The sequence below is a fragment of the Ambystoma mexicanum genome, chromosome 13, assembly GCF_040938575.1.
Source record: "Ambystoma mexicanum isolate Mex_15411 chromosome 13, UKY_AmexF1_1, whole genome shotgun sequence".
NCBI classification, from domain to species: Eukaryota; Metazoa; Chordata; class Amphibia; order Caudata; family Ambystomatidae; genus Ambystoma; species Ambystoma mexicanum.
In genome coordinates, this window is record NC_090938.1 from 99,987,854 (window position 1) to 100,003,152 (window position 15,299).

Consider the following 15,299-nt stretch of genomic DNA (forward strand, 5'->3'; position numbering starts at 1 on the left):
AAAGTACTGCGGTTGTGGGGAGGTGAAACCTACCCAAGGAGACCCTTAGGGCATGGGTGCAGGGATTGGGGTATCATTGTCTTGCCCAAGTAGGATTTCAGAATTGACTTGGTGCAAGGGCGTGCACCTGAATGGTCATCCCAGTAAGAAAGTATCACACAAATTCAATGTCTCAGAGGATTGCTTTTACTCAGGATCATCTGCTAGGGCCAAGTAATGAAGTGTGCTTGGGCACGTGGAGCACCCCGAGACTGTGAGTGCATCGAAAGGCATCTTTTTTGGTGTTGACACTCTGAAGTGTGTGTATTTGAATATGGTTCGAACATTGGACTAAGGTTGGCCGTGAGAACTATTTACATTCTTGCCAAACCTGCTAGTTGAGTAACTTGGTTAATCTACTTGATCTAACAGAAAATGACTTGATCCATTAACTTGATGGCATCATTTTAACTCTTTTGTATGATGTGGTGCAAGGGTGTTAAAGAAGGTGATCGACACAAAGGTGGCATGATTCTGATTATAAACATTTGTTTTAGAAAATGGAAAAGAGGTCCTTCCTATCCATAAGAGGGGGTTCCCTGCCTCAAAACGAATACTAAAAGGGTCTATTGGATGTCTGTCGCAGAATAAACCACTGCCCTGTGTCAAAACCTGCTTCTATCCCTCACACTACTCCTTTCTCCTGTTTCTGGATTGTTTTAACCGAAATGTACCTTCAAACATAAACAGGGGGAATGACTCCCTTACCCTGATTTGCAGGTTTCAAAACGGTCTTTGCACAATGTTCTCTCCAGGAGAATGACTCCCTTCTCCTGGTGTGATTCTGTACAGGTTCCAATAGAACCAGGGGGAAGGTCTCCCTTCCCTGGTATGTCTTGTTATGCAGAGTTTTCAGATTGATACACACTTTGCCTTTGTAACTTGCTTTGAACAATGTCCGGAATCTTCTTAGGCTCCCGGATCCCGTCTTGTGACTAGTGGACTTATCTCGGCCACAATGATGTGGAAGATTTCCTCACTGCTTTAATGTCTCTTTGTTGGGATCTCAGACACTTCTTATATTACCAGTGGTTTCCTCTACCCCACTTTTGCGATGGACAGAGTACCAGACTCTTCTCTCGTGGCCAGTGGGCTCTTCTTCCCCACTGCGATTGAGGACAGGGTCCCAGACCCTTCCCTTATGGATAGTGGGCTCTTCTTCCCCACTGTCATTTTGGGCAGGGTCCCAAACCCTTGCTAGGTGGCCGGTGTGAGAAACCGGAAGGTGTCTCACCCGCTAGTCCCTGGGGATCTGTCATCCAGGTGGCCAGGACATGGCCATCGCTTTTGGATCCAGTTCGTAGGGGTGGACCAGTGCGGGAGTATCACCTGGATGAGGGGTCTTTGGGTAGTGGATTGGAACACTGGACGGCGAGACGCTGTATCCCCTTCCCTATTACACCTTTTCCCCATCCTACCAGGTAGGATACTAAGGAACCCAACCCTCCCCCCTTTTCCGACACAAACACTTTCTCACAGACAGCTCACTGTGAGAGAAAACAGACTAACTCCCAAGCCGTATATCTGACATGACCCAATACAATGGTCAGGCAATTACTGATCATTATGCACACCTGAGTTCCATCGCACTTCCCCACACAGATAAAAGGTGGAGCACAAAAGCACTCTCTGAGCAAGGAAAAGCACACGAGGAAGCAGCAGTTCCAAGATGGCAGTTTAATACAAGGAGAAAGACGGCAAGAATGGAAAGGGTTGCGAGGAGGGAAGTGCCCTTCACCTTTTCAGAGAAAGACTGTTACTTTCATGAGCCTTCAGGAATAAGAAACATAAGGCCTGGAATCAAAGCTGAAGAAACCTGCATTATGTGTCAGAAGTACCCGTGGCTCTCCCGTGTCGATAGCCAAGGCTGGGAGGATAGTTTGATGCCGTGGTACTGTCCTGGTCTCCGATAACAAGCAGCGCCAGTAAAGTCAGCACAGCCAGTGAGTTGGGGAGACTGATACCAGATCGGTCTGTGTTAAAGCCAAGGTTGCAAGCAGCAGCATTGTATAGAGAAAACTGAAGAGAACAGGGTGTGAAGCGTATGAGACCAGCGACGCAAATATAAATAAAGAGCAGAGGAGTGACTGAACTTTTGAAGCTGAGGAAGATACCATAAACAAAGTGGTCCGGCGCCACGTGGGTGCTCGTTCGAAGGTCTCTGTTAGGTATCCAGCTGAAAGGTTGCAAATGTAAAAAGGAATTGTGAAATGGAAGTGGTCCTGTAACGGGTCAAGCCAAAGCCGGTACACATTTCGAAAGTCTCCGATAGTTGATGCTAACTGAAATTGGTCCAAACCCGGCTGAGGGAGACTAATTGTGTAAGAGGAAGGATCTGTGCCCAGCTGAGGGGGATGCAGGGTGAACCGTGAGTCACCCGAGAAAGAATATTCTATGAACATTGTGAAAGAGGATCTGAGCCCAGAAGAGGGGAATTCAAAGTGACGATTGTTTTATGAAAGGAATCCGAGCCCGGCAGCTGAGGGGGATTCAGGGTGAATAGTGAATCACCTGAATTCAGTACTTGTAAGAGAAGAACTTTTTGTTTGCTTTGTTGCATCAGGCCCTCTGAATCAAGAGACTTTGATAGGCAAAGAGAATTGGGCACAGAAAGCCCTGATGCTAGTGATTGAACTGTATCCTCGTGCCAAAGAAGCCAGAGATTGTGCTACGCTCTAGTGAACCGCCTTGTCCCGTGCTAAAAACATGGGGAAGGGAGGCCAACGCCTGAACATCCTGACACATCATTTTTGTGAACGCTTCTTTCTTTTTTATAAACACTATCCCCACACTATTTGTATTTAGAGGTAAGGATTGGCAATAGCTTTTTTAGTATAGGCCCTTTTATTTTGACAAGACACCACTCGCACTGCTTTATTATTTGTTGATGGTTATAGCTTACTTCCATCTGTAGATATAGGATTATATAGGTGTTTATCAGACTCTAGTTGAAGTTCAGTAAAAACACCCTTGAACTGTGGTCACTTGTGTCTGTCTTACTGTTGATACCATGCCTTCCTTACACCAGTGAGCTCTTCTTCCCCACTGCGAATGTGGACAGGGTGCCAGACCCTTCCCTGAATGCCAGTGGAATTTTCTCTGCAACGTTCTTGACGGCGACTCCCTCTGATACTTGCTTGGTTTTGCTTTAGGTCCCAGACCCTTATCTTGCTTGGGTTCCAAACCCTTCCTTTCCTCCCCTTTTCACTAGGCCCACGTGTTTCACTCTCCTGCCAATTACTGCCACAGGGAAGATTACTCGTATCATCAAGTTCAGTTAAATTGCACTCAGTATTTCCAACAAACGTGTATTTACTCTGAAGCTTTATGCCCCTACCGGTTCCTGCATTACACCCATTACCTTTACTGGCTTTGGGACGCTCTGGCGATTCTTTCTGGGGTCTTGTTTAATTTGAAACGCTGCACAGGCCTTCCTTGTCTCTGCGGCTCCTGCTCCAGGTTCTTTGATCTCACTTGTCAGGCCGGCAGTGTAGGTGCTGTTGCAGGAACGGGTGGTCCACATGCTCAAGGTTGCACCACTGCATCTCAGCCTCCAGCCATGTTCCCCACCAGCTCCTCCCCACTGGGCAAATGATTCTCACCACCTGCTTCTCATTTCCAGCGGATCACTGCTTTCCAGGACGGTTCTGTAGGTAAGTCCTTCATCTGTTTATATGTTGTTTTGGTGACCACTCCCCCACGGAGCACTAGAACTTTTTCTCTCGTTCCACAAGTAGCTCTTCATAGCTCCTTGGTGCCACCTCTTTTCAGTACTTGCATTGGGGTTGACCTTTGCTTTTTGGACAAACTTCTTCATCTCAGTTGATAAAACTGACCTAATGTTCCATTTCACATCTTGGATGATCTCCGTCTCAGCTGGTGAAACTGACCTGTTATTACAATAGCACATGGTTGTCAGCCAGAGGGGGCAGAGGGTGTGAAAGGGTAATCAAGGTTTCGGCCAGGTTTGGGTTTGGGTGTTGTGCAGCCCATCACCCAGGTGGTCGTCCTTATCCCCTGTAGGGGAGCCCCTTTCCATAAGGTCCTCCACATTAAACCACCCTTAAGAGGAATATTTGGTATCAGTCTCACCTCCTTAGCCTCGTCGAAAGGGGCTCGTCCCTGGGAAGAAGCAACGAGAGTAGGTGAGTCATCACAGAGGTCAACACCTCCACTTCTGTTTGTTGGAGTGATTAATGAACCACATCGCTCACAAGGCAATTCCTCTATGGTTCACTTGCTTTTGTCAGTGCCTCGTACCTAGTTCTTGTGAGAGATTGAACCACAACTCACACATCCTATTGCTTCTCCAGGTTGTTCTTTATTAGGTTCCAACTATTCCAGATGAGGTCTTTGTTTTTATCTGACCTCAAGGCTGACCTCATGAACTTCTTGCACAGTTCTCTCAAACTCACCAGCTTTCCTCACCACCTTCCACCATATTCAGGGCTTCTTCCATCACTCACTTTCTAAGGTGTTCAGGGACAGCTTTATTCTCTGGTTCACAGCTCTTTTTATTGCTATTGTCTCTGTCCTTGTCTGCAACTCCATGGTGGCACCTCAGCTATTCAATATTTTGTTTTCTTCCAAAGCTTGTTGCCAACTTGGTGACTTTTCACTGCATTCCTCTGTTGTTTGTCAGCTTTCAACTTAGACCTCTGCTTCATGTCCTCTAACCATTTTACTTGCCTCACCAATCTTGTGGTCTTCCGCTGGGCCATCTTATATTTCTTTAACACATGGCTCTACTCAAGTGTTCAGGTGTCCATGGTATGGGAGAAATAATGGTTCCGTTTCTATGCAGATAGTGGGGCAATCCGTGCTCCTTCATAGCAGATATTGAAGTGTACACTTCCCAAATGGTATTTGCTTTGCAATAACTTGTCACGTTGTAGTCTGCTTGGGAATAGAGTTGTTTGGGGAATGGTATGGCTCTGCAGATGACTACCCAGTGTTGATGGTGATTGGTACCATTTGAAAGTATTGTCTCTATGGCCAGATCGATCTTGGCGCCCCCGTTCTTGCATCTGAGCACAGGAATCGAAGAAGGCTGGCGGTCGTGTACTGCTTCACCTTTGCATATAGAATCAATGGGGCTGTGGAATGCATCGGAATGTATGGTGTGCATAGGATGTGGTTAGAAATTGCCTTCCTTCTAAACTGGTGTGGCCAGCTTCCTAGTATATGAACTCCCTTCACAGACATTGAAGAATGTTTCCGCACAGGTGGGCTTAGCACCCCTCATTAGAAAATCCCAAATAACTCCCCAACCACCAGATTTGATTCTCGGAGTTCATCGGATGTGAGAGATTTCATAATCCAGAGAGAAGAGTAACTTCTCTAACCCGCACCTCATTTAGCTGAAAGTCTTGGCTAGCAAAGCTGTTGGAGCAGCCTACTAAACCAGAAATGTCTGCTAATCAGAGTCTCTGAAGACGGAGAACATTATGTTCATCCCACTCACCTCCCTCTGGGACAGTCTATGGTATTTCCTGCCTTTAATTTGATCCTGGTCTAAGGGACGTGCTTTCCCTTACGCAGTGACTGCCGGGCAAAATTGTTTTTATTTTATTTTTTCCTCATCATTTTCTTTGTCCCTAGAATGTGAAGAGATTGGGCAGATAGATGGACATTTGAACCAGTGATGTGTAATGTTAAATTGTTTTTCTGGAAGATGGCTATTTTGGTTGCTTTAGTGTTAGCTGAAAGAGTTAGCGTTTGTGACTATATATATATCAGAACCTTGTAAAGTGTCTTGCAGAAACAAAGCATAGTTTGGGTTGTATTGCTCTGTTATTTATTTGTTTATTGCATTTGTGTAATGCCCAGACCTGGAGATATCACAGAGTTTGTACAGAGGTAGAAGACCGAGGATACAGAAAATGAGACATTAGTCATATTTGTTGAACAGGCAAGTTTTAACAACCTTTCTAAAGATTGTGTAGGAACGCTTGTTTCTGATGTTGGGTGGTAGGGCGTTCCAGAGAGAGGGCGCTGTGACATGCCTCCTGCTCTTTTGCTTTTGAATCGAGGAGTGAGCAGGTTGAGGTTGGCGGCCGAATGTAGCGGGCGCACATGTTGTTTCAGGTCACTGCTGCTGTTGGGGTAGAGGCGGGTCCCCTTGTAAATGCAACGGTGTGCAATGGTCAAAGTTTAAATTTGATGCAGGCCTTGATGTGCAGCCAGTGGACATCTCGCATGGTGGCTGAAATGTGGTCTGAGCGACGAATACCCAGGACAGAAGGGCTGTTCTTCCCAAAGCGCTCTACCTCCCACATCAACCACGAGAGCGGTCTTCCTTGTACACCAAGAAATCATAAAGGCTCTTTTTTTTCCCTGGTGGGCTTCCAAGCAATCCGTGTCCTACTTGGCATTCTTGAATCTCTACATGCTACTTCATCTGGGAAAAACTACTCGTGCTCTTCCAGGGTAAGGCCACAAGTCTTAAATTGGACTTCTGGGGAAAAGCTCTAAATATTTTGCTTTTTTCCTTAATGTTTTATAGACCTTTTGTGAAAAATAAGGTTCTGTTCATGTCCTGATGCAGGGCACGACTCTGTAGTTGATCAAAAAGACACCCTCTTCCCTGTACGAGTAACCTTGCAAGTGTGTGTGTGTGTGTGTGTGTGTGTGTGTGTTTGTGTGTGCCTGCTGCACTAGTTGGTGGCAGAGGATGACCTGTTTAAAATTAAGGCTGCTTTAACCTGGCGGGTACCCCCTATGTCAAACTCCAGAGTCACAGGCGTAAACCTTGTCCTTGTAAGGGAATGGGTCATGAGTTTTGGCATTTATGATTATGGCTTCTGCATGCCTCTCGAGCAGCATTGGCAAGACCTAGAACTTTCCAGATACCTAAATTATGTTTGAGATTCCTGAACGGAATGCATATCCTTAATGAAATCCCTGTGTGTACCCCAGGAAAGTTTAATTGTAATGCGCACCTGTGATGGGGAGGCTCTGTTAAGTTAGGAAGGATGCACCCTTGTGATTGGAAGCTGACATTTCACTCTGGTCCCACTTTTCTGATGTAGTCTGAGCGCCTGAATCCTTACCTTCTCTAATCTTGGAATGACAGCGCCCACCCAAAGAGGACCCATGTAGAATCTCTGCTGCTGCGTCTTGCCTCAGTCTGACATGAACCCCTGTCAGTGTCTTGCTGAACACCAGACTTCTCAAAAGAACAGAAGGTGACCAAAGAGCCATTGATCTTTAACCATATGGATACAAGTCTGAAGCGCTGCCTGAGAATGCCTTGTTGCCATTCCTGCAACGATTTATCACAAATGGTTGCGAGCGCGGGACACCCTGAACACTAGTAATTGACTGCACCCAAGGCCGGTTACATCAAAAGCTGAACAACATCCAAAGAACTCTACAAAGTTATCTTTTGTCTTCGAGGAGTTCAAATCTTACCTGAACTGCAATTGGTGTTAATTGGCTGTATCTACCAGATAATGGAAGCCTAAAAGCTGTAAACATATGCACATGCATTGCATTCCCCAGTCGCCCTTCTTGCCTACAGAACTTCATTATCACCACTGGCATCAATGCCCAAACAACGACCAGGCTGCTTCTTTGGCCCTTTGTCTTCGTGAAGTTCAATAGTACTCACAACCACGCTTGTTTGGCTGCACCCATAGACCTACAAGATTGAGCTCAGTCTTAAAATCAAGTCTATGCTTCACAGGGTTTCAGGAACTGTGCTAGTGTGGCATGCAAGCAGTGCATTGTGGGGCCCTGGTTTGCTTTGAAGGCCCATGTATGTGTTCACTAGTACTTGACATTTTCAAACAATGATCAATGCGGTCCATTATGTCGTAGGCTTGGGACTTTAAACACAGAAGTTATGAAACAGGTGAGTAAATTACTCTTGTATAAACTGCACAGACTAGTCTTCTACTTGCCAAGGGTAGCGTAGGTTCTATTCTAAAAAGCAGTTTGTTGTTGGGCATTGTTTTAATTCAGGTTCTTTACAGTGTAATGTATGCACGTATATTGTCATGAAAGACAAGGACACCACCAAATCAATGCTGTACGAAGGGTGTTTGATAGCTTTTTCCATTAATGGCAATTTAAGTCTGATCTATTTATTGACATTAAAATACCCTCTGAATAGTTATTAGAGATTTTAGTGAAATCTGATGTTTCCAGGATTTCGTCCTATTCGTTCATGGTCTTGTTTCTGTTGTGCAGGGGAAGCAGGCTTTGGTGTGGCTCTTGGGAATGCATGGGGAGAACATCTCCAGTGCCCCATATGTGCTGGAAGACTTTGTGGAAAATGTAAAAATGGAGACTTCTCCAGCAGTAAAGATGGAGCTGCTGACTGCTCTTGTGCGTCTTTTTATCTCCAGACCAGCTGAATGCCAAGACACACTCGGCCGTTTGCTGCAATTCTCCATAGGTAACTATGTTTCCATCTACAGTGTGTACAGGTTGCCCGGGATGGTGATGAACCATACTGCGTTTGCTTGTTTAATGTAGTTCTTGTTTTCAATACTGCTTATATTGTTGGTATCAATCATTATAAAAAATAACCTTCTGTAGAGAAAGAACAAAATCCAGGGTTTGATACATTTTTATTGGACTATCTGAAAATATAATGGCAAGATGGTAGTTCCATGAGCCTTACGAAGTCCCAGAGACGTCTTCGTCAGATAGTGGTCACACGATAAATGAGCAATTAAGAAAAACACACACAATCGCAGTTGCATAGAAAAGGGGGAAAAAAAGAAAAAAACACAACGGATTCTCCCGCTTTAAAATTGGCTGTGAGCAGTTCTGCATGGACCCTTCGTCTAAAATGCCATACAATTGGAAGGAAACTGGCATATGCTCAACCACTGAGAAACAGTTTCTCATTGTTCGGAAATTGCCTTTCAAGCAGTGCTACGTTATTCAACCAGTATTTTGCATGCAGTGTGCCCAAACACTTCAGAGTGTGGAGCATAATAAGTGAAGCCCAGAATGACAAAACACTGATCCTATTGTTGAGACATTCCATAATATTAGATTTAAAGGCAAACAGTTTGAGGAAGAAAGGATGTCCTGTTTTCACACATGCATTCCACAGTCCAGGTTTTTCACATGTACAGTGTTCTTAAATTTCAAATGTTTCATCCAGTCTCACGTTTTTCCAAACACACTTGTGTATTAGAATCTTCCTTGCATTGCAGCCAAATAATTGGTTGCAGTGAGTTTAAGCTCAACCAAACTAAGTAAAGCACCCTGCACAAGTGTGTTGGGGCTAAAACATTGTCAAAGGTGTCTGTGTGTTTTTCAGCCTCCTTCCTGTGCTAGGGTTGCACAGTAAACCAGCTAGAGCTACTTAGACGTACTTGTATGCATATGCTGAAATCAATACAGAAATATTCCCCAGGCTTCCAAGATGCGATCTCCAAATGTATCCTAATTGTGCCTCATGTCAGTCTCTTAATGACTCGCATACAAAGTGGCAAACACAACAATACGTTACCACTGTTACAATGGTGAAATTTCCACTGTTGGCTGAACATCGCTTCTTGTTTAATAATGGGTACCAATCATGTGTGCTCACACATCCAAAATCGCCATACATAATGCCTGTGTCCTTACTCATTCAGGGGTCCGAAACATGTGTCCAACAGTCATATGTGCGAGGTGGCAACGGTAGGTCATCTTCTGATACTACTGGTTAGGCCGTAGTGTGCCATAAACACTGTCTTTTTTTCATATCAGCATTTTTCATTTTGACGATTGTGATGAATCCCTGGATGTCGTCACTTGTCCTCTGTGGGGGAGCCCCTTCCCATGAGTCCGGCGAGGCCTCTACCCTATAATCCCCTTGGGGGTGGTCCTCAGCGGGTGGATCTCATGGAGGTACACCTCCTATGGGATTAGTGACAATCCGAAGAGAACATGGTATCTCCATAGCCCACCTTCACACCCCCCTCGCGCCAACAACTTTCCTAGTGTAGCCATGTACCTTTGCCACACCAGCAAGGTACGAAGTACTGAGACTGGGAAGAGTGGGGACTCGTATCCCTTAGGTACTGAGACGAGGAAGAGACAAACTGACTCACTAGGAGTCCTCTTAATCAGTACTCCAAGAGGAAGAAATGCAGAAGAGCACCTCTCATGAAGCGCCTAGTTGTTAGAGATATCCTATTGGCTCAGCTACCATAAAACAGAAGAAATCAAATCGAGGGTGTCAGTTCCTCCGTGGAGGAACCGGGAGATTTAAATCCCATACAGAGAAAGAAGAAGCAGCAGGAGATGAGAAAGATACCCACCTGCAGCAGCGCCCCTAGAAGACAAGCTGTGGAAGGATTGTAGCAGGAGACAGAAGGTGGAGCAAAGAGCCGAGCAAGAAGGCTGGAGCGAAGGAACTGCCTGTGCTGTGCACCCCAACAGCAAAGAGCCGCTGTGGAGCCGCCATAACGATCAGAAGAAGCCAGAGAGCAACAGGGAAAAGCTCCAGAGGTGCTGCATTCCTAGAACAATCGGAGGAAGGTAGGAGGACCGCACAGAACCACTGCAAAGCCTCCGCAGTTCGTGGAACAACCTGAAGATGCCGGAGAAGGAGGCTGAAGCCCGTCGACAACTGAGACACTGTTAAGTGACCGAAAGAGGGTGGGAAGACTGGGACGGTTGCATGATCTCCTGAATGGCATAGAAAGCATTACAATAGGGGACTGGGACCCAAGAGAGAAAGAAACCAATAGGAAAAGGGTCTGGGACTCGGAAGCGGAAAATAAACCAGTATCAGTGGGATCTGGGACCCTAGACAGAGAAAGAAACCAATAAGAAGGGTCGGGACCAGACAAAAGGAATACCTGGCAGGGTAGTGAACCCGGGTGTAAGGTGCAAGAAGAACCAAGAATGGTCTGGGACCCAAACCCAATAATGGATTGCCTCAAATATCATATCATATATACTCACAGTACCTGGCAGGACAGTGAACCAAGTATACTGTGAACAAGGGTAACAGTGGAGCTACTGAGAGCACTGTGAGAAAGGCCAGGGGAAGGGAGAGATACCCCTTGTCTTGCTGAAGATTGTTAAAGACGCAAAGAGAAGGGAGACATTCTCCTGGCATTGTGAAAAGCTTGAGAAAGGCCAGGGGAAACATACCCCTTAGTCTTGACCAACATTGTGGAAGGATCCAAGAGGAGGGAAATATTCTCTTGGTATTGTGAAATGTCTGATCAGGAAAAGAAAGACACTTGTCCTGAGACTGTGAAAACCATTAAGGAACCAAAGAAAGTTTGGGGGGAGGGAGTCATCCCCCTAACGTTAGGAAGATAAGAGACTTTTGATCTATTTGATTTGCTGGAACCCAACCAAAGAACCTTTTGAGACTTTTAGTTTACAACCCTGAAGAATATTTTTGTTTGCATCCTCGAAGTGAACTTTGGCTTGATGTCCCGAAGAGGGGAACCATTCTTCTGGACTAACAAGACTACACCTTTTCTTTAGTGAGGTTTATAGTGTGAGGGTTGGAAATAGGTTTTGGACACAGAACAGTGTACTCTTTCTTTAGACGGATATCCTGGCAGCTTTCTTAGTATTTAGTTGAGGCAGGGCAACCCCTTAGACCTGGGGTAAGAGAGGATTTTCTTTCATTTGTCCTCCAATAAAAGTTCATAGCCAAAAGCATGCCATCTGTGTGTTGGTCTCCTACTTCTACATCCTTACACGCTCTTCAAGTACTTGAGATGATCCCATATTATATTTTGTGCGTTATTCGAGAGACCGCCTTTCTGTACCATCACTGACAGGTCCTCTCACATCGTGTGCCCATCCTTTGTGAAGTGTTAACCAACTAGTGTTTCTGTTTTGTGGTACAAGATAGTGTCTATGCTGGTTCATTCTTTTGCACAGTTCCTTGCAAGTCTCTCCAACATACCTTCCTTTGGGACATTCCTGCATTGGATGATGTGTACCACATTGGATGGTTTGCAATTGTATATCCCTTGTGTCTGTAAGGTTTGGCTCTGTGGAGTTGTTACAGCTGATACGGTGCAAATGTGTTGGCAGGTTTTCCACTCATACCCTTGCATGGGGATGTTCCATGCCAATTTTGTTCTTCATCTGGTTCAAATCGTCTTCTGGTGAGTGACTGTGCTAGATGTCTTAGTTTGCATGCAATTTAAAGGGTGCCCCTCATCCGCTTCTATCTGTTAAATACCGATTGTAGGCCCTAAATAATTCAAATCACTTGTATTATAATTATTATAATTGTTCTTTTATAACGCGCTTAAGCGCGAGACTGGGATTCAAACCTCTGGATGATAGGACGACCAGGGCAATTTATTCTGTGGTTTCACTGCCTCTGTATTGAAGCAAGTCATTTCTGGTTATTCTCCATGTCCTATCAAAGTCCATGTCAGTTTGTTTAGCTGAGTGGCCCTTTTGCAAGAAGGATGTACAATGTGTGGCAAGTTGGTTATCCTATGCCTTCCTGTTGGAGCATATACATTGGTATCAGATGGCCTATGTTCCTCACTGGGATTTCCCATCAGATTTTTACCACAGATATTGCAAGCAGCCTCACAATACGGAATCCATAATGCATACTGCCCACTCTCCATAAAGCAGTTACAGTACTTGAAATTCTGTCAGCTGGTTTCAGCTTAGTAAGGTATCATTCAGAAGTTTTAAGAACATCAGGCTTTTAGTCAGCTTCAGATCCGGGATTCGAACCTCTGGTTCCACCCACAATGCCATGGTGCTGCGGAACAGCACACTGCCTGGACACATGGAGAGGCACAGAGGGCAAAGGACATGGATATTGGGTGAGTACAAATGCCATCACACAAACTGATCTTGCAGCACCAGTCAAATGCCATGTGAAGAGGGGGGGGGGCATTACCTCAACAGAAAAATGCATGCCCTGTCAAGGTCCTAAATAGGCATGACCTGTCCTCTCACTCCACACATGACAGCTGTGACAAATCCCAGGATATTGTCACTGCTTCCATGGAGGAAGCCCCTTCCCATGAGGCCATTGAGGTGAGGCAGCTACCCGATAGTCTCTCTGGGGCTGATACGCAGCGGGTGGATCTCATGGGAAGGAAACCCTCCATAGGACCAGTGACAATCCCCTTGGGAGAACGCAGTGTTCCCCTCCCTCAGTTCTGGTTCTCCTTCCATTCACCCCACTCAGTACCCTGTGGTCCCCCACACCTCTATCTTTATGTATAGAGTTGTGGAAACCAAGTTCCAGGGGAATACTGAGACAAAGAAGAGTTTCACTGGAGTCTGCGTTGATCATCCGTTCAGTATTGTGACCAGGAGGAAGGCTGGAGCAGTGAAGAATACCTATGGAAACCAACCTGCATAGTCTAGTTGATAGAGACTGCATATTGCTCTCCCAAACTACAAATTAGGACTGTGCCATTGGTCAAGCCTACACCGGAGGTACCAAGAGCGAAGTAAAAATGCTGCAGATGGAGAAAAAAGTCAAACTTACTACTACACCTGCTCAGAGGTACTCTGCCTTTCCTCTCCTTCCCCCAGAAGCTCATGGTCTCCCAAGCTCTGGTTCTCTCTTAGTTGGACTATTGTAACAGCCTCTTTCTAAATCTACCTGCCTCTACTCTCCGCCCTCTGCAACTAATCCAGAACAGGACTGCAAGACTTTTCCTTGTCCTGAAGCCATGAGATCGTATCTCTCCAGCTCTGAAATCTCTCCATTGGCTCCTAGTGGATGCAAGGATTAAATTCAAAACTCTCTGCATTGTCCACAACGCTTTCTGGGGCCTGGGTCCAAAATACCTTCAGCTATCCCTCCGCAAATACCTCCCCTCTCGAGCTCTTCGCTCCTCTACCACTAACTCCCTCAGGCTCAGTCGTTTTTCAAATAAACGAGCTGGGGGTAGATCTGTCTTCGGCTGGGGCCTCCCTATGGACAGCCTCCCTGCCACTCTAAAACTTGAGAACCATCTCTTGTTTCGGAAGCACCTCAAGACCTTTCTCTTTGCTTCTGCCTTCACTCCCCCTCTCCCCTGCTGATCTTTTCTCTCTTGGCACCGTGCACCTGGCCACCCTCTGTACTCTGGGCCCCGGTACCTGCTCACCCTGCCACCCTCCCGCACTGCCCCCAGGCCACCCCTTGCACTGGGCTCTGTATCTGTACCCATGCAGTACCCCCACCCCTTTTTTTTCCTGCACTTATCAGACCTACCCTCTCTGCTGTCTTAAACCCAGCACTTGCCAATTGCTGGCTGCACTACCACTGTTTGTTGCCTTTATTATTTATTTATTATTATTTATCTGTTTCTCCTTAGCTCCGCACTCTCCACTTCTCCCCCTTTCCATGCACTTTTCCCCTCCCCCTCTCCCATGCGCTTGCATGTTCTCAATGTCACTGGGCCTAGTAAGATCGTTGTTTTGTTCTCCCCTGTTCCCCTCCCTAGCCTTGTCGAGCTCTGAAACACTTGTGTACGAGCGCGATAGAAATAAAATATCAATATCAAGCGAACCACAGAGGCAAACTAAAGTAAATGGGTCGGGGGACTCGAAAGAAATACAGAGGCAAAGCTGAGATAAGAGGGTCTGGGACCCTGAGAAAGCCAAGAAGAGAGAGATTGAAATGAACTGTATACAATATCCTGTGGAACAGTATCTTGCAGGAGAGTACACCAGGCCTGTTCAGTTGGACGATGAGCGACGTTGGCATTGAGAATCCTCAAACGCAACACACCAGGGCCTGGAACCCATAAGAAGTTGGGCGAGGCCCACAAAAGCAAAGCACAAGGGTCAGGGACCCATACAAGAGCGAAGAAACCTATAGTGAAGGGGCTGAGGCCCAGAGCAAGTTGGAGAGAGCCAAATAGAGTATAAAGTGGTCTGGGACCCACACATAAGAGAGTGGTGTTGCAAATCAGGTCTGGGAGATCCTGATACAACCCAGAGGGATCTGGGACCAATGTGAAGGAGAGCGAGACATTTTCTGAAATTCTGAGTTCTATAGTCATGTCTGGCAGGATGGTGCACCAGACTTGGCGCTACAGTTCGGAGTTGGAAGAAGAAACCAGGGGAAGAGACTTTCCCCCTGATACAAGGAAAATATGTTTTGTGGTAAAAAAGATCTACAGTTAAGACCGGCAGGATGGTAAACCAGACTTAACACTACGTTTGAGAATTGATACTTGGGAACTGTTAAAAGATCTGTATCCGGAACAAGAGAAGCCTCCTTCCGGATCAAGAAAGACCGACAGTTTTTCCTATGGTTAGTTTATAAAAAGTAGAAAACCTTTGGTTAGTGGTGTCCACATGCA

General features: G+C 45.9%; 1 protein-coding gene and 1 long non-coding RNA gene across 3 annotated transcripts in view; one reads left to right on the plus strand and one right to left on the minus strand.

The window, feature by feature from the left end:
- Positions 1–15,299, plus strand: part of AP4B1 (adaptor related protein complex 4 subunit beta 1) — a 92,738-nt gene that overhangs the window by 41,466 nt on the left and 35,973 nt on the right. For both annotated transcript variants that reach the window (XM_069633368.1, XM_069633369.1), the window contains exon 9: positions 8,233–8,440. In XM_069633368.1, coding sequence (XP_069489469.1) covers positions 8,233–8,440 — 208 coding nt within the window. The remainder of the gene's footprint in view (positions 1–8,232; positions 8,441–15,299) is intronic.
- Positions 1–15,299, minus strand: part of LOC138520939 (uncharacterized) — a 212,172-nt gene that overhangs the window by 4,604 nt on the left and 192,269 nt on the right. The gene's annotated exons all lie outside the window — the stretch shown is intronic.